Below are 23,688 nucleotides of genomic sequence, written 5' to 3' on the forward strand. Positions count from 1 at the left end.
ATACAGGTGAGGAATATAGAGTAAACAAGAGATAATTAAACAATTTAACTTAACAATTTCCAGTAAAACACAAGGTGCATATCATAGCTGTCGTGGTTAGAGGGGTTCAGTCTTATTACGCTCAGTCCCACCAGATTATAGAGTCACTAAGTAGATAATTACTCGAGTATAGTATAGTTTCGAAATTGCATACACCAAATTCCAGGAAATGCTGAGTAATTCTTGGTCTTCCAGTGGCGTACAAATTTTTTTATTTGAGTGAGTGGTAGCGTTACTTGTATTGACGAATTTTTACAAATTATGTCTACTACTATTCTCTCCCTTCTCTCTCCCTCTCTTCTCTTCTATTTTTCAACAAATATGTGGGATCGGCCATAATGCAACTGAATAATTTAAACATCGAATCATATGTACTAACAATAGTGCAAAATATACTACAGTTGCTTAACAGGTTCATTGCGTGAGGCGCGGATCCGCGTCCAGACCGTTCATTCTTTGGTGCTAACGGCGCGGATCCGCGCTTTAATTATGATTTCTATTTAAAGTATAATATTTCATAGTATAATAATTATTTTAGCACGAGAGTTGTGCGTTTATTTGCTACAACAGCATCTAAGAGTAGCATTAGGTAACGGAAGTTACGTCACAGTTGTCACTTTTGTTGTTTCCTTTTATTCTGACACGTGTCTGACTATTGCAATGATGGAGAACGCAGAGCCACGTTGTTCTTAGCCAAAACGTAAAAATATTCCGTAAAAAAACCCTAAAAATTGACAGAAGAAGAAATTGAATACTTTTTAACAAAATCATATAGTGAAGATGAATATATTTCATCGGAAGACGATGAGGATGGGGATGAGTTGGGTAAGTTGGAAACAAGTGAGTGTAAAAAAGTGTTGAATTTGTATTTTCGTAGGCGACGACGATATTTCGGGTATTGTGCAAGCCATGCAAAACGAGGAGGAACCGAATGAAAATTTAAATCCAAATGCAGGTTATGGGGAAGAACCCAATGAAAATTTAAATCCAAATGCAGGAAATCCAAATACACATGAATGGCAAAATAATCATGATGGAATGAAACAATTTGAATTTGTCAGATGTTGCAACTTGTTGGTAGAGCCACCACAAAGTAAGACACCTTTTGATTACTTTCGTCTTCTGGCGGATGAAACTTTTTTTGAGCTGATAGTGATAGAAACGTATCTGTATGCTAAACAGTCATTTCTATCGGGTGTTACAGAAAGATCTAGAGTAACAAATTGGAAACCACTTATTACCGAAGAATTATATAAATTTTTTGGGCTACTCTTATACATGGGGACATGGAAAACCAACAGAACGTAAGATTATTGGAAAACTGATAGTCTTTTTAATGTAAAGTGTTTCCCAGAAAATATGAGTAGGGACCGTTTTTTGTTAATCTTTCGGTGTCTGCACTTTGCCAAAAATCCGGAGGTAGGAGTAGTTATAGAGGACAAGCTGTACAAAATTTGTCCATTGTTAAATTATTTTAATCAAAAAATAAATGTCATATATCAGCCTGACAAAAATCTCTCCCTTCACGAATCAATAGTTTTATGGCGTCGTCTAATTTGGTATAAAAATGTATGTACTTACTGAACCTAACGGATTAGTTCAAAATATAAAAGTTTATGCTGGTAAATTTAATACTACCGCCGGAACAGACCATTCAAAAAAAGTCGTCATGGACTTAATGCACAAACATCTAAATGCAGGTCACTCGTTGTTTATGGACAATTTTTACATAAGTATGGACCTTAAGAGCCTAAGAACACAAGAAAATCCAGTAGAAGTGACTAAAGCTAAGTTAAAAAAGGTGAGTCAGTAGCAAAATATAAAAACGGCATTTTTGTTGGCAAATGGGTCGATAAACGGGAAGTAATGTATATGTCCACTGAGTTTAGCAATGTTATGGTAGTATTATAAAACAAACAAAACAAAAAAAACTAAAACCTCTTCCAATCGCCGAATATAATAAAAATATGAGTGGTGTTGATCGCAAATATCAAATGTTATCCGTGCTGGTACAAAAAATTGGGTATACATATACTACAAGTAATTTTAGTAAACTCTTATTTTTATTTAACAAATATTCTGGAACAAAACTGTCTCTTTATGACTTTCGACTAGAAATTATAAGAAATTCACTACGCTCTCCTCAGAAAAATGTTCATAAAACATTGAATACCTTGTCTGAACGGCATATTTGAAACAAAATTGCTGAGAAAAATACAAAAGGAGGAACGAAACGTAAAAAGTGCAGGGTGTGTACAGTGAATAAAAAAATACGATTTATGAACGTCTTATTTGTACTGACATGCTTCGTAACATACCATGAAGACCGAAAATTACTCTAGTTAATGTATTTTTTGTACTATTTGTTACCTATAACGTTCAAGTTGCTCTTATTATATTATTTTAAGGGTATGTTTTGTTACTTTTCAAATAAAACATAATTTTTTTGTAGCCTTTTATTTCAACGCGGATCCGCGTCCGTTAGCATTTGGTGTGAAAATTTAAAGTGTGGTGCTAACGGCGCGGATCCGCGTCCTTTTGACATTTGCTTCCAAATGTAGCATATAATGTCTAAAACATCTAAAACATCATATAAAACACCAACAACCAACTCTTATCACTGTTTGTTGAAACAAAGTTCCTAGTAGCTGGCATGTTCCTATTAGATTACGTAGTGAACCTGTTAAATTAAATAAAATAATTAAATTTATCAAAATCAAATTTACGTGAAGATGTGTAAAAGGCGAAATTATTATATTTAAGGAAACTAATGGCGAAGATATTACCTGAAAAAAAAAATCAAAGACTATCATCGTGAAGAAAAAAAAATCTACTATTTAGACGAAACTTGGCTAAATCAAGGTCAAACTGTCACAAAGGTGGACATTGAAGGGTGGTTTATTGAAGGGTTATCATCGGGTCCGAAAAGACCAGCGAGCAAAGGACGGAGACTTAAAACACATAGGCAATGATTCAGGGTTTTTGGATAAGGGCTTGTTACTCTTCGAATCCCAGAAAACCAATGACTAACATGAATAAATGGACGCCCAAAAATGTGAAGGTTGGTTTTCAAAGATTTTTTTAAACTTTGAACCAAATTCTGTCAACTGAACCATATCGCCAATTCTGTGAACAATACATCTTACCATAGTCGACAATTAGAGCCATCATCAACAAGTGCCTGGTGGAAAGCTGACATAATGAACTGGCTCTATCAAAGAAATATATCATTCGATAACAATATGTTAAAAGTAGAAATATTAAATCTTGCAAGCAGACATATAGGCAAGGATACGAGAAATATTTTGTCAAAGAAATGGCTCGTGAAAAGAACATCATAATTATTGTGCACCTCCCTCCTTAGAATCCTGCCAAACTTCTAACGTAATGTCAAAGGTCTGCTAGTTACTGCTATAGAAAACGGCAGACCAGACTCATGGAAAAATTGCATTACACATACTAGAAAAAAATAGAGCAGAATGTGGGATCTAGACACTAGAGTGAATGTTTCCGTTGAATCTTTAATTATCAATGTGACTAATAGTAATTGCAATAGTTCTTGATCATCCAACTAGTTTTATTCAAACAATAGTTAATATTTTGACCTTTTGACCACCTGAGTGGATGTCGAACTACTTCAATATTACCTCGTATAATAGGTAAGTTAATTTTGTGTACCTACTAGCTGACATTACGTCTTCTACAACCCCTATATACATTACTAATTTTTGGAAGCTACATAAGTTTCACATAGTTATGTTTTAAATACATATAAAAACAAATTTGGTAAAATACTTTTTTAAAACATACAAATGTTTAAGATTCACTTAAAAACGTAAATGATACGCTACTGTGTGTGCAGTAAACGTCCAGATTGAGTGATACATCTCTTTATAACTTGCAGCTTCGATTATCCACTGTTCTTTTCTACTGGTCAGCGTTATCACGTTTTATGAGATACTTTAACAAGTCCGTTATTATAATCTGACTATTTGATCATATGTGAATTATTATTATACAAGTTGATACTTTATCTATAATCACAACCTTAGAACAGTGTTGTTGTTAAAACTCAATTATCATTTCTAGGAATTTAGTGTCTACAATTTTGATACCTTACTATAGTAACCTGTTGTTGATCCAACTTTAAACACTTCTGGGATTTACAGGTTCAGAGGCTACGAAGTAACTAGTTACTTACTCAAGTAAGATATACTTTTGATTCAGACTTACCATCTACGCGATTTGCAGGTTTAGAGAAAAACTTAGTAAACATTTATGTAGTTTGCAGGTAAATATTTACTAAGGCCGGTAAGGAGATACAGTATTCGAATATAAGATAAGAAATGAGACAATATATTCAGAAACCTAGCCATAATTCCAAAAACCAATCGTCTTTTATTGCAATTAGATATAAAATGGAGAGTGTAGAACATAGCTTATATTAAAAAATTTTATTTTGATTTGAAACATTACATTTAGACAATTCAAGCTTACAAAATCCATTCGTAATTTCTTAGTGGAAATCCATAATACAGCCAGCGTACGAGTGTTTGCAAAATTTACAGCTCATCCAATCAGTCCACATGACCTATCTACCATGTTTACAATAATAAGTCAACAGCAATCAAATTATCAGAGAATACGTATTACAACACAAGAAATCACGCAGTGAGATACATCAGGAGTCAATATTGGCCGCCTCATCCATGAGTAGATAGATACATCATGTTATAAACGTCTAATAATCATTATATTTTCTGTATAAATTTCGTGTTTCTAGCACAGTTGGATTTATTCAAATAAGCCATTATTAATGCAGATTTAATTTTTTTATTCGGGTTCTCTATATAAATTTTTAGTTTTGTATCATCGGCGTGATGTGAAAATAAATATAAAATTCTTTTAGCAACAGGAAACTTGCAAATTTTTGTTTACATTAATTTGTTCGAATATATGATTTATAATGTTTCCCATACAGTTTATTTATTAAGCAGTTTGAATATATGTGTAAATGTAACAGTACGTATTCAATTTTAAATGTGAATGGGCTTGCGAATAATTATACTGGACGGACATATGCTAATATGAAGGAAGTGCTGTGGAAAACAGGCAGGGATCACCTGAAACTCATAATAGACTTCCTTACTAGACGTGTATCAGTTAAGGGACATTTGTAAACAATAATGCTGTTTTCTAAAGGCTCAATGGAGTAGAATGCGCCTCATACAGCTTGTTCTACTCAAAAGTCATCCTCATTTTCACGACTGGTAACTTGATACCTGGCACTATCTGCAAGATAACAGACGAGACGCTGATGATTGAGAATCAGAGGTATAACTGTAAATTTCAGAATTAAGGATATGTAACTCTACCATGCAGAAGGAAGAGGGATCTTACCGCGATCCACTACTGGCATAAAGTCCCCAGAATCACCTTGAGTTTACACTTCAAGACTATTCACCCAACTTAACTCAAAAAAGCAAGGTAGTACAAGATAAATTAAATGACAAGCTGAGCGATCTAACTAGCGTTTGGCGCTGTCTGGTATCCAGGCCTGACAGCAGGAAATGGGCTACTAACCATGTGGTTTTAGGCAACCAGGCAACCCATGAAAACTTAACTCATCCTCATCATCAACAACCTGTATGCATCCACTGCTGGACATAGGTCTCCCTCAGCTATTGCCATCTGTCTCTGTCTTGTGCGGCTGGCATCCAGTTACTGGTTGGTGGGCGTCCTCTGCTCCGTAGTGCTTTTTGTCTTGGTCTCCACTAGACAATATGATTTGTCCATCGGTTTTCTGATAATCGGGTGACGTGTCCTGCCCAATTCCATTGTTTTGGATTCATAAGTGAGTACAGGCAACACACATCGGTCAAAGATTTTCCTTTTAAGGCATACGGGTAGATCCGATTTAAATACACAGTTTACTTTACCAAACGCTGCCCAAACTAATGCTTTGCGACGTGGTAGCTCACATGTCTGGTTATCTGTGCCCAACCAAATTTCATGTCCTAAGTACTTATGCGATGCAGTCTGCATAATATCCCTTCCATTAAAGGCAATATTTAAATTTAGGACCAGATTAGCCATTATTTGCATCTTGTTCATATTGATCTTTAGTCGAATCTCCAAGGATGCGTGATATAATTTATGACATATTGTTGCATATAACATTATTATTGCATCATCCATATGATCGGCTATAAGGACGATGTCATTTGCAAACCTCAATTGACTGAGTTTGTCTACATTTATGTTGAAAACTTGACTACAGGAAGAGTAAAACCGAAACTAAGGTTGAAATTATGGCACCAGATAAAGATTGGAACTTAGAACATAAGGGGATTAATAGATACGGAAAAGCTGACAACAATAAAAGAACAAATCACACAATTTGCTATTATAGGTTTATAAGAGACACATTGGAAAGAACGTTGGCAATGGCAATAATCGTAAATAAAGCAAACAAAGGAGCTGTAAAAGAATAAACAGCAGTTAGTGACAGAATTATTGTAGTAGGATTTTAGTCAAACATAATAAATCTAAACGTTATAGAGGTGTATGCCTCAAAAAGCTAACCTGAAGATGCAGTAATCGACAATTTCTATAGAGATCAAAAAAGGACCACAAAAAAGCCATTTCACCAGCTCGTGAAATGACAACCATAGTTTGGGATTTTAATGCCAAAATAGGCGGATCTGTGGAGGACCATGACTTGCGAGGTGTTGTGATGAGGTAAAAGCAGAAATGATACTGGCAACAGGTGAAATGTGGGTAGACATAATCTACAAAATCTGCCAAAGCATATAGGTAACATGTAAGTGGCTGCATGACTCGACCATTTCAATTTATGTGCCAATCCGCTAAATAGGATCTAAAGAAGTATGCGACAATTACCGCACCTTTATCGTTATACCACACGCAAGCTGAAGATTATCTTAGAAAAACTTAGGCCCGTACCTGCTTGCTGAAATATCAGAGGAACAGCCAGGATTTATACCAGAGAGGGGCACTTTTCACAACAGAACAAATTTTTAACTTAAGAAAGATTGTCAAAAAAATCAAAATGAATCGAAATAAAAAAAAATTGATTACAGTAAAGCATCTTACAGTGTTGAATGGGACAAAATGTGGAAATATATGGAGGAAATGGGTGCTCCAGAACACCTAGTCTCATTACTAGCGAACCTGTACGTAGCAAACTAAGCAAATGTAAGGGTATATAGGGAATTGTCAAACCCGTTTAGGGGTGGTAAGCGCTTAAGGCAAGGTTGCGTGATAAGCCCCATCCTCTTTAGCAGCATAAGCAATCTAAGAATGGAAAGGAGGCATAACCATTGGCGCCAGAAGAATCAACAACTTAGACATGCAGATGATACAACGCTTTTTGCCGAATCATTAGAATAATAATTGGCGAAGCTGCTAGAGCAAATAGAACCAGTAAGTTTTAAATCAATTTTATCAATCAAATCAATAATCAAATTAGCATTTCATTGCAAATAATCAGTCAGAATCAATGACATCGAAGTGGTGAATCAATTTGTATCTGTGGGCATCCTCATATCCAACTCTTGAGGATGGACCGAAGAAATCAAAAAAAGATCAAAAATGACCACAGAGAAATGAAAACGGTCGCCAAAATATGCAAGTCACATCACCATACATATAAAGATGAGGCAAGTAAAAACAATCAACAACTCTATCATTTTTATATGCATCTGAATGCTGGTCCTTGAACGAAGTTGTTAAACACAGTTGATCCTTAAACAGTTGCACGTTACAGAGATGCTCCGAAACATAATTACCGAAAAAATCACCGCTTTCTTTGGTGGTACGTCGAAATGGTCCTAGAACACCAACAAGATATTTGGAACACATTACTAACGAAGTCGGAGCCCCGTTAAACTATTGCTTCAAAAGATTTTTGTTGCAGAAGACGGAGAAAGATGAAAGCAAATGGCGGAACATCATTGAGAATTTAGGGTGGCGCGATGTTTAAATCAAACGACTGACTAGAAAGAAGATAAATACTTAATGTGCAGACTCTTTGGCGTAGAACCCGAAAGAGACAACCATGTTTTGCAGGACTGCGAGATAATAGATCGTAGGTGACAAGTGACTCCATAAACATATGATATACATTTAAGAGACCTGTATAAGCTAGACTGATCTGCACAAAATCTGCAATAAGCCAGCAGTATTGGGTTTTCTGCCATTCTCAGGATTGTATGTGAATTAAGTCCTATCTAGTTACGGATGTTTTTCAGCAAGGAACATTGCCTACCGCCAGGTTCTCTGTGGATCTCTATTTTAGTTTTGGGATATAATTAGGTTTGAGTTCTTATATCTCCGCTTGCGAGATATATATCCTAGGAAAACGGTGTTTCTCATCACCTTTCATTCCGATTCTCCTCCAAACTTTGTCATTCTGACGCAATTCACCAGAGAAATTATGAGCAAATGTCGGTATCCACATTTCTAAAAGCTCATGGCAGTTTATTTTACTGACTTTCTTGATCAAAGCCATCATATAAGACAGAGTATAGGCAGCACTTAATAAATTTGAGCCTGTTGGTTATTTTAAAGGTTCGGTCAGTTTGACAGGTCTTCATATTAAGGAAAATTGCTTTGGCATGTCGATCCTTGTTCTTATTTCTATGAGGATCATCTTAGTTTTAATCTTGGTTTTAGTCACTTTAATTTTCAGAACGAAATCGTCTCCATCTCTGGTAGGTTACTTTGTTTAGTTAAAGTTGGGAGTCTTCTGCGCTATCTGCCAATGCAGCTGTGTCATTTTTACACTGCTTTTTCACGTTTTTATTAAAATATTTGTTAGTTTTCATACCATCACCAAATAATTTAGAATTACAAAATCATAAAATGAATCTTTTACAAATATTGTTGTTTTATTTAAAATTATTAAAATAACACTCATTGATAATCCGGAAATGGCCACGATGTAACTCTCTATCGAAAAATCTAACCAGGTAAATCGATATAGTGACCACGGAGAGGAATTTGATTACATAAAATCAACTTTAAAAAATATAGAAAAGAATTCGAAGGCACAGTTCATAAATATAAATTACAGAGAGTTCTAACTTAGTTCTAAGTTAAGAGCAATTTATGAACGACAGTTTATAAATTTTATGCTTACGTCTCACGTTGTTACGATTTTTATTTTAATCGTGTAGTAGATTAATTTATTTACTGTATGTTGAATAAATGAAAGAGCAGCACTCAAAAACTTCCAACCAAGAGATTTATATCATTTTATAACCTAATTCGAGAAAGGCCACGATTTAGAACATCCACTAAAACTTCCTTCCGCCAAAGTTTAGCTTTTTGTGATTGGTTAATCCCCAAACTAACATCATCTAAACACTGTTCGCTTGTTCTCTCTAATACGCGAGCTAAACGGTTCGGAGAATGTAACAACCCCACTCTACACTAATAATTTACCTAACGGGGTTGATAATAAGGTCTCGTTAGGGGCTTACCTAAGGCAAATCCGTCTTTGGTCCATTGCACTTGACCCGCTAAATTGGCAACCTCGCATTCCAACATCGCTTCGCCGCCTTCCTGCACTTTGACGTCTTTGGGAAGCACTCGAAAATACTGTTGTTGGGCATTTGTGTGGGTGATGAACAAAACGACAACTAGGTAAACTGGAACAAAAACAAGTAATCAGGAAATGGCTCTACAAGACTTGATTACATAAATAGGTGACAAATTATAGCTATACAATCGGAAATAAAACATCAAATATTATACACATCTTTGACTGTTCTTTCTAAATTTCTGTTTCCACGTTTTTTTTATACATTTCCCCGATGATATTTTGATAATAGATACAGATACTATTAAGTTTTTAAGTCCTGAATGAAACCAAAGACCGATGTAAAAAAGTTTAACTTGTCAGTTATGAGTCATGTAAACAGTATCGAGTAACTTTTCGGTATACTGCTTATATCATGTAAAAGCATTACATTGTGTTATTTTGTTAATGTAGTTTAAGCTTCGGTTACATTTGTGTAAAGGTCTTTACCAAGTACAGAATTTTACAAAATAAACTAGAAATATACACCGTCTTCCTCTGCAAAAGTAAACAAAATATTTAATAATGTATTTAATGATTAGTGCCTCAGCGAGCATATTTTATATCTGTGATAAAATAAACACACCAAAAATATCCATGAAACAAAGTTTTTTTCTCATATAAACATCAATTTTGATTTAATTTTAAAAAGCGGCCTACTGTTGTAAAACCTGATTAGGCAGCAATGCATTCACCTTAATTTAGAATAATATGATTTCTCTATGATAAAATAATCAAACTAAAGTTAATAAATCCACTAATTAAAAGGAAATTTTTAACAGAAAATTAATATAAAACATAAAACTGTAACAAAAAATGTGTTTAATAATCCTTGTTAATAAATCCGTAAAATAGTTTCGAAACACAATTCAGATTTCTGCCTTAATCTGAGCCTTCTAAAAATTGTAAGGCAAAGCAGACGTTGATAAAGATGTTAATAAAGACATGGGGAATCTAAAATTTGCATTCCACGACATGTCTTCTCAACTAAGCAGAAATCATTAGCGAATTGGTTTCTTGTACTTTCGAAACTATTTTACAGATTTATTATCAGATGTCGCTATTGCGTCCGTTTCGAAGCCATTTTAGTATTGCTTCTTAAAGACAGGAAAGATTTATTTTTCACGTTGAGAACGCCTATGAATAGCTGTTCTGATGAGCCTTATTAAGGCGAAATACGTATAAACACATACATACACGCTTTGTGCGTGAAATCAAATCATTACTGTCTTTTTAATTTTATTCGGATCTACTCTGTATGAGTACAAGAAACCAATTCGCTAATGATTTCTGCTTAGTTGAGGAGACATGTCGTGGAATGCAAATTTTAGATTCCCCATGTCTCTATTAACATCTTTATCAACTTTGCTTTATCTTTACTTTATCTGCTTTGCCTTGCAACTTTTAGAAGGATCAGATTAAGGCAGAAATCTGAATTGTGTTTCGAAACTATTTTACGGATTTATTGTCGCTATTGCGTCCGTTTCGAAGCCATTTTAGTGTTGCTTACAGATACATAGACGCTTTGTACGTGAAATCAAATCTTTACTGTCTTTTTCATTTTAATCCTTGTTAACTTCAGCAGCATTAATTACAGCTTGACACCGATTTGGTATGATTAAAATTAAATAATCAATTTCACTTTGAGGCAATAGGATCCCTTTCTATGTAAGAAGATCTGGAGCAGTCTAGTGTCCTTGTCCTTGTCTAGTATAAATCCTATACATATTCGATGGGATTAAGATCTGGCAATTGTGCTGGCCACGGTAAAAGTGGAATATCCGTATTATGAAACCAATCTCTTTCTGTTGCAGCAATATGTTGCCTTGGATTCTTCCGCATATAACGCAAATCCCGCAGTAGCTGCAAATGAAAGTACAACACGTTCTAAGATACGATCAATATATTAAAATGTATTTAAAATGCATTCCAAAAAAAAACGGGAACAGTTTGATGATGAAAAATTATTCCATCCCACCTCATAACTTGTAGACCACTATATGGACGAACAACCTGTACATCTCTAAGTCTGTCGACCAGGATCTTTTCAAACTCTTTTTTTTTTTTCATCTGGGTAGATACAAAACCTAGCCGCATCTGTGAATGGCGCAGAACTCAATCTTGTAAGTCCCAATGCAAAAGGTTAAAGGATATCTTAAAACACACATCTATTTTACTGGTACAAAGAGGCAGATACACTTTCGTCCGGAATATAGTAATGAGTTCAGTTTTACTTTAAATTTTTACCTGAAGAAATAACACTTTCGTCCAAGTCAAATATTTTTGCATATACACTTTCGTCCAGGAGTCGAGCTCCGCGGGGATCAATCCCATAATTAAAAAAAAGTTGTCTTACTGTAAAATTTATTATCTCAGATTAGTGAATTTCATTTAAAACTTACAATATAAATAGCAAATAATAATAAACTTACTTAAAAACTAAAATAATGGGATGTATATTTAACATATTCCAGCCTAGTAATAGTTTTTTCATTAAAATTTTCTATCTTACTTTTCAAAGATGTCTCACGAGCTACAGTTTTGTAATTAGGTCTGTTACATTTATGACTACTTTGAATTCTAATCATTTTGATATTGATCGATATTGATTGATAGCCTCTAAAAACACGAATATATTCGGATGGTATGTGTTAAAGGATTTATGTAAATGTGAATGGAAAGATTCACATACATTGGTTGTTCTCGTAGTTTCTGATGATTTTGCAGCTAAGAGTATCGGTGGAAATGTTGAGTTTTACAATGAACATATATCTCAACTAAATAATCAACAAAAGAATTTAGTTCGACACTCTCTTGCATAATTTCAATCAGATCAAAAACTAAACAATCACCGACTTCTTGGTGATCCAAAAAAATAAGACCAATGCAATGACCAATCGATTTTCCCACTTCAGTTCTGTTTTTGTAATCATTTGTTAAGCCAAGTTCTTGAATTTTACGCCACCAAGCCTGCAAAAGATGGAATCTACATCCGATTATTTTAGATTGACCCCAAACTGATTTAACAGCCTTATGAATTGATTTTTCAAAATCAATGACAATATCTTTTGGAAGAAAATTTAAAGTTAGCTCTGAACATTTGGTCCTTATCAAATAGAAACATGTTTCATATGTAGATGATAATTTATCTGGCAATAAACAAAATACTAGTGGAATGTAGTGGCCATTGGAGTATCCATGAATTGTATACATTTGATAATAGAATTTTGGGCAATATTTAAATTTAACATCCATATATATTCTAGAACACTTACATAAATATCTGAGATTTGTCTCAGATATAATGGTCAATTTTGCACTTTTATCATTTACCAATAAAAAGTTTTCATTTCTAGACGTAATGATAGGGTCTTCTAATTTTTCCAATGATTCCAGTACTTCTTCTAACGTTTTTGGTAAAACTGGGGGTAATTTTCTTCTTACATTATAAATACTTCGTTTCACTGATTTTAAATTCATAATAGTTAAATTGGTATTTTTTTTTTCACTTAAAACGCGATGCAAAATTTTTCTGGGTTGAGTACTTATATTTTCTGCAGCTTTACGTTTAGCTGCTACTCTTACAAACTGTTGTTGAATGAAGTTGGCTTCCAGATTTTTATGAGAATGATTTAAGTTTTGTCTAGAAAGAAATTCATTACTACATCATCCCCAATTGTGTAGACGGCAGCGTTACAACCTTTGGTACGACATCTCCAGCGTGATTCCCCACTTTTTAACTTTTCGGCAAAATTGAATGTATAGTTATTCACGAATAAAAGAGGACCATCTCTTTTCGTTGCACTTTTTTTCAGCACCATACATTTGTCGAAATTCTCCATAACGTTTTAAGAATAAATGATTTTCATAACACAATTCAAGACTATAGCAATATAAACACTTTGAGAATATTTTCACAAATGAATAAACTCGAAGATTCGTACATATTTATATATTTAATATTAATTGCTTCTTCGAAAAGCATTACGAAAATTTACCTGACCCTTTGGACTAACTTGTATACCTCAATTTTAGTGACTTGGACGAAAATGTATAACTTCTTTTATGACACTCATTATTTTGGACGAATGTGTAATCGCCAGTACAAAGCTCAGGAAACAGCGGTGATCTCCACGAAGTAATGGATAGAACTAGCATAAGCTTGCAGTGTTGCAAGATTTATGTTTTTATGACAAATGACAAATGACAAGAGAGATAGAGGGAGAGATAATCCAGTGCTTTTACATTGTCTAAAGCTAGTGGACTGTTGTGGTTTTTCATAGTTTTTTTTAATCGAAATGGTATTTTGATAAACAAAAAAAAATATTTAGAATAGCCTATCAAACAGAGAGATTATGACCGGATTTAAAACAATGTGTGAACGATAACCTAATATGCGGGATACAACACGTTAAGCGCCACCATGTTAAAAAGAAACGCAGTTCTGGGGGCCACTGTGTAAAATTCATAAATATGTAATAAAAATGCCCTACTTAACTGTTTCTTTTATAATTGTTATAATGTTATAATGTTATTTTCTCATAAAAAAATGTTGTATCGAAATGGATACAAGTGGCCCATTTTCATAAATTGACGCTGTTGGCCACTTGCATCGATTTGGATTCAGCATTATAAACTATAAAAAGGGGACCTTACGTTCAAACAGAAAAAATAATGCTCCTGAAGTTGTGAAAGCAAAGTTAGAGAAGTATCAGTCTACGAGTTTCCAAAGCAACACGGGTTGTACTGTTTTAAAATGGAAGGACAAAAAAGATGTCTTGGTGATTTCAACAAAACACAGCAAGGCTCCGTACTGGGGCCATTGCTTTGGAATGTTCTTTACAACGAGATTTTGGAGACCGACCTGGGCACCGGCGTACAGGCAATAGCATATGCGGATGATCTGGTGGTGCTGGTGGAACACGATGAAAACTGGTCAATCATGCAGAGAGGGAATCGAGCCCTCAACAAAGTGAAGACGTGGATGGGAAGCAGAGATCTCATGTTAGCGGCCGAGAAAACTGAAGCTATGATTCTCAAGGGTCCGAGGGCCAGAGACCATATAGTTTTTGTCCTGGAGGGAGAAAGGATCGTACCTGCCAAAAAAGTGAAGTACTTGGGAGTAGTCCTAGATACGAGGTGAACTTTTGGCGAGCACGTGAAATATGTCGTTAGCAAGGCAGAGGTGAGGACTGCGGCGCTGACAAGGATTATGCCCAATGTGGGGGGTCCGGGGACCGCCAAAAGGAGAATTCTAATGGAAGTGGTCCACTCTACTATACTTTACGCGGCACCGGTATGGCAACAAGTGCTTAACATCAAGAAATATAGACGAATGCTAGAGAACGCCCAAAGGAAAGCACTACTAAGGGTAGCACGTGCATACAGAACAACATCAACGGTGACCATACAAGTGATCGCGGGTGTGTTACCCATCCACTTGATGGTGAAAGAAAGGGCAGAAACCTACGGGAAGGATGAGCAGGAGAAAATAATAGCCAGGAATAGGAGCATAACGGAATGGCAGGAAGAATGGACAAATGAGCATAGAGCGGCCTGGACGAGGGTATTAATTCCAAATATCGCAGACTGGATGAAGTGCGGGGACAGAGACACCAATTACTTTTTCACCCAGTTCCTAACAGGGCACGGCTCCTTCAGGGCCTATCTAGAAAGAATAGGGAAGGTTGCGGATGGAAATTGCACAGACTGTGGAGTGGCTGACACGGCCGAGCACTGTGTATTCGAGTGCAGAAGATTTGATGAGGACAGAAACGAATTGTACAGAAAGCTAGGTAGGGTAAGTACAAATACCATAATGCAGGTAGCAATGAGAGGAGAGACTGAGTACAAGGCAATATTGGAGGCAGTAACTCAAATTGTCAGAAAGAAGGAGATATTGGAGAGGAATCTACAGCAAAGGTAGGTAAGAGAGTGAGAGAGAGGGCGAAAGAGAGAGAGAGAGAGAGGGGGGATGGGCTATTCATGCGATGCACCGGTCTGAAGAGGACCTACCGCATGAGTAGCCTGTATAAAAGGGGGTGGACTTTAGTTGGCAGGCAGGGAGCTATGGGTGTATCTGTGAGCACGACTCCTCTGGGGGGACTGCGTGCGGATGGATCCTTCCACCCTGAATCCAACTCACGCCAGGTCATCCTTAACGGGGACACGGCCTGGTACGGTCTTTAGAAGATTTACCACCAAAAAAAAAAAAAAAAAAAAAAAAAATGCAATGGCTCATGTAAGAAGACGTGGCGGGGAAATAGAAAAACCAATAATAATTTTAGAGTACAATAAATGTAAAGCGTGTATAGATCTTTCTGATCAATTGAAGGCATATTCTCCTAGTTTATGAAAAGGGATCAAATGGTATCGAAAATTAGCAGTACATCAGATGATAACGAAGAAAAAAATGTCGATCACCAAATTCAAAAAACAAGTTGTCACTCAGCTTTTGGACGAAAATTTTACAAGACCTTCTCCGCCTAACAACATCAACGAAAATCATATTTTAGTGGATAATAATAAGAAAAGAAGATAATGTATAGCTTGCTACTAAAGGCTAACATACATCCACAATTGGAAATATGCCCAAGCCAAATCTTCGCAAACTCGCCACAAATGTAGTGCTTGTAAAAATTTTTATTGTCTGAAATGTTTTTTATTTCTCATAAATCCGAATACTAAAGAGAATCTAACAATTAGTGAATAATGCATATAAACTGATGCAGCAAAGAAGAACCAGAGAAAAAGAACAAAAATATAAAGATCTCAGAAGAGAAGAGAAGTACATCCATCGGAGAAAAAAGCGAACTTATGAAAATAGAATATTGGAAGAACTTGAGGCATTAAAAAAGGAAAATCAAACAAGAAAATTCTATAAAAATCTAAATAAAGCAAGAAAAGAATTTAAACCAAGGATCGGACTATGTAAGGATAATGAGGGGCATATACTCAATACAAAAGAAGAATTATTGAAAAGGTGGGTGGAACACTATAAAGAACTGCTTACTATCGAAGTAGAAGATCCAAATCAACCACCCCCAGGAGCAAACAACAATACACCATTGAAGCCTCCATCAATTCAGGAAGTACGTGATGCAATAAAACACCTAAAAAATAATAAATCTCCAGGAAGTGATGGTATACCCGCGGAACTTATTAAATGTGGAGGTGCTACTCTGACTAATCATATATATAAAATCATACTGAGAGCCGCCTGGAATGAGGAACAAATCCCAGAAGAGTGGTGTATTGGGATCGTTTGCCCGCTACACAAAAAGGGCGATGAATTAGAATGTAGAAACTATAGGGGAATAACCCTCCTTAATACAGCATACAAAATATTTTCGAGTATATTATATGGTCGCCTGAGTGAATATTCAGAGGAGCTTCTTGGCGAATATCAAAGTGGTTTTAGGCCTGGTCGATCAACAACAGACCCGATCTTTGTGCTAAGGCAAATACTGGAAAAAACCAATGAATTCAATATCGACACATACCATCTTTTCGTAGATTTTAAATCGGCCTATGATAGTGTCCTAAAAAATAAATTGTATGAAGCCATGGATGAATTCCACATCCCCGATAAACTGATAAGATTGGTTAAGGCTACAATGCGTAAAGTTGTTTGCAAAGTCGAAATACAGGGCGAACAATCACAGGCATTTGAAACGCATGTTGGGCTGCGACAGGGAGATGCGCTGGCGTGTCTTCTTTTCAACATAGCTTTGGAAAAGGCGGTCAGGGATGCCCAAATAGACAGCAGAGGAAACATTTTTAATAAATCATCCCAAATTTTGGCATATGCAGATGATGTTGATCTAGTTGCCCGCACAACACGCAAGCTAGAAGAAATGTATACCACCTTGTCAAACGCCTCAAAAAATATGGGCCTGCAAGTAAATGAAGATAAAACTAAGATAATGGCATCAACACCCAACAATAAAGCCAGAAACATCGGCTACCAATTCACGGTTGATAATTCTACCTTTGAAGTGGTGGACTAATTCACATACTTAGACTCCTGATCACCAAGGAGAACGTCATGAGGGAAGAAATCAAGCGAAGAATAATCCTAGCAAACAAATGCTATTTTGGACGGAGTAGACATATGAGAAGCAGAAACTTAAGCCAAAAAACAAAAATAATCATATACAAAATCCTTATACAACCAGTGTTGACATATGGGTCGGAGACATGGACCATTTCCAAGGCAGATGAAAATCTCCTGCTTATATTTGAACGAAGGATCCTGAGAAGAAAATTTGGTGGCATCTGTGAAAATGGTGTTTGGAGAAGGAGGTACAACTACGAGATATATCACAGGTATAAACATATATTTGGTGGTAAAGACGTAGTATCCTTTATAAAAATAGGAAGACTGACTAAGATGGGCAGGACATCTGGCAAGATCACATCAGAACAACCCTCCTAGAAGAATCCTTATGTCACAACCTGTGGGAAGTAGAAGTAGGGGTAGACCAAAACTCAGATGGAGGGATGTTGTAGATGAGGATGGTAGACAAATAGGCGCAGCAAACTGGCAACAGTTGGTAATGGATAGAACTGACTGGCGTAATAGACTTGGGAAGGTCGAGGCTCTTTTATAGGGCTGTAGCACCAATGATGATGATGAAATCCGAATTATTAATGTAATAACATTCATTAAAAGAGTTTTTATTAATAGCTACTAAAAATAAATGTGTTATATTTTGATTTAAGTTAATTATATTTTATTTTTAACAAAATGTGTTTAATTATCAACTTGAAAAAAAAAATCTTTGGCCAAAAACAAATTATGGAACAACCGGCTATGCTTTATAAGTCCCGCATTCAATTAAATAGAGACCCTGCATTCTTTTGAATTCAGCTAGCCTAAAGTCAACGTATTCCTTTGTATTCGTTTGGATACAGGTGGCCAAAAATGATCAAAGTCATTTGTATCTAATAGGATACAAATGGCGCTTAAGGTGTTATATAAATATACAGACTATTAGTTTTAAACGTTTAAGACTCAATGGTCTTCAAAGTGTTACAATTACACCTAAGATTTAAAACAGTCATATTTTAAGATATATAATGTCATTAAATCAACTCCAAATAATTATAGTTTTTTTTTTGTGAAGTAGACACCCTGTATAAAATTTGTTTCATTAACCTAATCTAAAATACAAACTCTACATTTTCACTCACAGATCCAACTGCCTTAAAGTACATTAAACTTTTTTTAAAAAGGGTTTTCGGGATTTCGTTTGCCGACTTAAGGAATGGGGCGATTCCAAAGTAGAGAATATTTGAAAAGTGGACTGAATCGACAATTTTCTAAATACATTCAACATTTTCGTTAAAGCCCATTGATAAAGTTTTTAAAACTTTTTTCGCAAAATCTAATTTAAATTGAGGTCCAACTGAAAGGAGTTGGTAATTCCATAAAATTTATTTTCTGATTTTAAAAATTATTGCTTCTGACAAGTGGAAAGATTAATCTTTGGATAATAAACGTGCATCTGAAGTGACTGCTTGATGCCATATTATCATTACTTGTATATTATGTTTAGTGTACTAGGGTATCGCCTATACTGTCTTTCATGTATAAATACTAAGAGATTTAGTTCGAGAAGTTCAAGCACGGATGCCATCTTTGTAAAATATAACTTCCATTATAATTACGATCTACCAAAAGTGGAATAATTAATTTGTTAGAAGTTACTAGTTACAGTGAACAGATTGGACAATTTCATTATATAGAGTATTACGGACTTTTGGAAAATGCTTCAATTCGTCATTTTCAGAACTAGATTTTCATCTTTTTTAGGCTCATAGGCAGATTAAGTAGATTATAGGACTGTTAAGGATTTTAGAAGAACAAAAAAATATATGAGCAAATACTTATTTTAAACCACTGTGTACATTAATTCAATTACAACATGTCAAAGTTTATTTATTTTTTAAAATAAATTCTGGGACAAACCACGTAACAGCTGCTACCACTGATAAAACAGAAGTATGAAAAAGATAAGTGCAAAAAAAAAATTCAAAGAAAACAAAACTATATAAAAATTTAAAAAAATGCAAAAAACAGATGAGAATAATGGAAGAATTTGGTAATAGATTAAATGAAGGTTATAAAAATAATAGTAGGTCTTTTGGCATAAGATTAAAGCATTAAGAGGGGAGGACGAACAGAAATATACGGCATAAAAGATGGACATAACAAGATACAAAATAAGCTACATGAAATGGTAAAAGTCTGGAAAGAGTATTAGACCTGTGAATTTAAATTAGAAGAAGTCAAAAGCCTCAACTCAAAGTATATCGATATTTAACGGAATGAGGAAACGTTTCTGTATTGCAGGTCCCACTCTATTTGTATTATGTCTATGAATCAAACTAAAGTTTTAGGTTATGTTAGGTTAGGTGACGATCATAAAGATAGAGGGGCGTGCGGTCCATGAAAGCAAGATAAGCAAAATCGGAGTTATGTTGGCATAATCTGTTTGGCATAAATTTGCTTCTCATTGCCTATGTAAAAATAATCGGGGTTACACACTAAGTAACGTAGGTCCAGTTTCTGCGTAGAAATCGATGAATATTACAGCTTTCTTCGATTAATAGTTTTAATATTTAAATCAACTGTTCTTACCTTTTATTTTTTTCTATTTTTAATATTAAAACAATTTGATAATAAATATTAATAAAAATTACGATTATTATTATTAATAATAAAATAATTGTTAAAAGAAGCTGAGTTATTATTGTTTTCTTAATTAAATGTAGGTCACCCTGGTTTGAAGCCAAAAATGAAAAATCTATCTACCAAAATAATAATTCGGAAAAATATTATCCCTCGTCCCTATTAATGTTGCTTATCCCATCCCTTATATTGCTGCTTTATGATGAAATGCCCGCTGATTTTTCTAAATCGTTTCATTCTATTCACTAAAATCCTTTTCTGCGACACCTCGCAACTATCCTCTATATAACATGAATTGTTTTGACTTTTTGACTACACCCTCTATATTACAAGAAGTAACAGACGGAAATATGATACGTCATAGTGTCTTTTCATCGAAAGTCGAAAAGAAGACGTGATAGCTACTCGACGAGGAGACGAATTGACTGTTGACAGACGAAGAGAAGACGAATTGACATGACAGACGCCATGACAGATAAAAAGAAGACGACTTAACGTGACAGCGGCCCGAAAAGAAGACGAGAAGAAAGTTACCACGCTCACCTGTCACACTTGGCAGCACATCAAAGGATGGCGCTTTTTCCCATGGTCCGAAAATTTTTCCCAGACTCAAGTGTCCCAAACTCTGCTGTCCAAGTCTGCAACCCCCCGATTTATGAATAAACTGTATATGTTGGCTTTGTTGCTTTTTGTCAATGGAAATGGTGTTTGTAATCATAATTGTTTTGACGATTTAAATAATTTTTATAAGGTGAAACGACATATCTAAAGCTCACTTGCAGGCCGTTATCACAGAGAAAGTTTTTGGAAAAAAGTAGAATAGAAAACACTTTGGATAAATTATTAAAAGTGAGTCATCAAAAACATATTGAATTAATTTATAAAAATAGAGACGTGCTGAAAAGTCTCATTGACGTTGTGTTTTTTATGTTTCTCTAAACTTGGGTTCAGAGGTCATGATGAAATCTGTACATCAGCAAATAGGGGCAATTACATAGATCTTGTTTCACTAATTTTTAAGTACGATAAAACTCATTTAAACCAGTCTAGTGTGTTTCAAGGCACCTCAAATCGAATTTAAAATGATTTAATTTCTGCTATTTTGTCAGTTTTGTCACTGATAGAAAAATGCACCGAGTATAATGTTCCAATTCATATGGCGTTCGTCGATTTCCATAAAGCATTCGATTCCATCGAACTATGGGCAGTGCTTGAATCTCTAGAAAATGCACGTATAGATTCAAGATACACTAACATAATTAAAAACATATATCAAAATGCCACCATGCAGATAAAGCTGGACGAAAGCACAAAAACTAATCCCATAAGACTACAACAGGGAGTAAGACAATGAGACACCATCTCTCCCAAACTATTTACCCTTGCTCTAGAAGACATTTTTAAGAAACTAGAATGGAACAATAAGGGTATCAACGTCGACGGATCATACTTAAACCACTTGCGATTCGCCGATGACATAGTTTTAATAGCCGATAATATCCAAGAACTAAATGATATGTTACAACAATTAAATGTAGTTTCAGGAGCGGTAGGCTTAAAAATGAACTACAGCAAAACAAAAATACTGAGCCGAGACCAGACAAATATAACAATACAGAATCATACCATAGAAAATGTTGAACATTATGTATATCTAGGTCATGTTATCAAACTAGGAAAACCAAATCAAGATGCTGAAATTAAAAGAAGATCACAACTGGCATGGGGCGCTTTCGGCAAATTAGCATATATCTTGAAAAACACCTCCATTCCTGTAAACTTAAAGAAAAAGGTGTATAACACATGCATACTACCAGTTTGTACTTACGGCTTGGAGACAGTAGCCCTTACCAAAAAATCTGCTAAAAAATTAGAAACAACGCAAAGAGCAATGGAACGAATCATGCTTGGAATATCACTAAGAGACAAGATTAGAAACACCGAGATAAGACGTAGAACGAAGATTAGAGATATTGTGGAAGAAATTGCAAAAATGAAATGGCGCTGGGCAGGTCACGTAGCCCGATATAATGACAACAGGTGGACACGGAGAATTCTAGAATGGAGACCAAGGACGACAACAAGAAGCACGGGAAGACCTCAAAAAAGATGGGTAAATGACATAATAACAGTGGCAGGCAAACAGTGGATTAGATTGGCGCAAGATAGAGAAAGATGGAAGCAATTGGGAGAGACCTACATTCAGGAGTGGATGGAAAATGGTTGACAAAGAAGAAGAAGAAGATTTTGTCATTAGTTTCAAACAAAATAATTGATGAAATTCAACAAATACGCTTCATTACTTTAGATGAAACAACTGATGTTACAAATTTTAGCCAGCTCTCTGCAATGATATGATTTGTTAATGTAGACAAAATGTATTAGAAGATAAAACGGCAGACGCATTATATAAAATTGTATGTAAACTCTTAAAATCTATTAATGGTAATGACAAGCTGATTGCCTTGCCCAAAGTGATAACGGCGCTGCGGTTATAGCTGAACATTTTGAGGTCTACAATTGAAAGTTCGAGGAACATGTCCTAGTGCGATTTATCCTCCTTTATTTATGCTCTTAGTGCGACAGCTAGTTTCATCCCAATCGGTCATGGTCATCGGTCAACGTACCCAAGCTTTTTAGACACAATTGTAAGCAAAGACTACCAAAAGTTGCATTGATGCGATGGAATTACAACAGCAGGCTAGTATTAACAGTCTTAGAACATCGCGATTCTATAATTGAATTATTTGAGAGTGTTTTGGAGAATGGTGAAAAGTGGTATACATAAACTATAAACAGCTGGAGAGGATTTTTGAATAGTTTAAAAAATGATTGTAATTTTAATGTTGTAATCTTGCTTTTTTTCTGAAATATATCCATTCTCAGATAATTTATTTAATAAATTGCAATGCAAGATAAACGATATTGGTTTCTGTGTAAAAAAAAATTAACGAATTTAAGGATGTTATTAACAAAAAGAGAGACGAATTTGAAAAATGCTGGAATAATATGATGGCAAGAAGTGTTGAGCCTAACAACGCATACGCACTGATGATGTTGTAGATGTTGAAACGTGATACCGCCGACTATGCTATCACGATTTAGATCAAATATACTAAAAAATGGAAAATATGTTTCAGAATTTTGATAACCTAAACTTTCTTGAGCTGTATAATTTTAATGTATTTTAAAATACATTTTTCTGAAAAATAAATAAAATCTTTGATACATTTTAATGGACAATATTTTCACTGGACTTCATTACGTTTGGAACTAACCGCTTTATACGAAACTGAAGATATTGACACAAAAAATAGTAAAAATAGTACAAAACAACACAAACTTGTGG

The 23,688-nt window shown here is 35.0% G+C and overlaps 1 protein-coding gene across 2 annotated transcripts in view; it reads right to left on the reverse strand.

The window, feature by feature from the left end:
- sns (nephrin adhesion molecule sticks and stones) overlaps nucleotides 1-23,688 on the reverse strand; it is a 403,489-nt gene that overhangs the window by 248,970 nt on the left and 130,831 nt on the right. For both annotated transcript variants that reach the window (XM_072543325.1, XM_072543324.1), the window contains exon 2: nucleotides 9,546-9,713. In XM_072543325.1, the coding sequence (XP_072399426.1) occupies nucleotides 9,546-9,713 (168 nt within the window). The remainder of the gene's footprint in view (nucleotides 1-9,545; nucleotides 9,714-23,688) is intronic.

The sequence above is a fragment of the Diabrotica undecimpunctata genome, chromosome 9 (genome assembly GCF_040954645.1).
Source record: "Diabrotica undecimpunctata isolate CICGRU chromosome 9, icDiaUnde3, whole genome shotgun sequence".
Taxonomy (NCBI): Eukaryota; Metazoa; Arthropoda; class Insecta; order Coleoptera; family Chrysomelidae; genus Diabrotica; species Diabrotica undecimpunctata.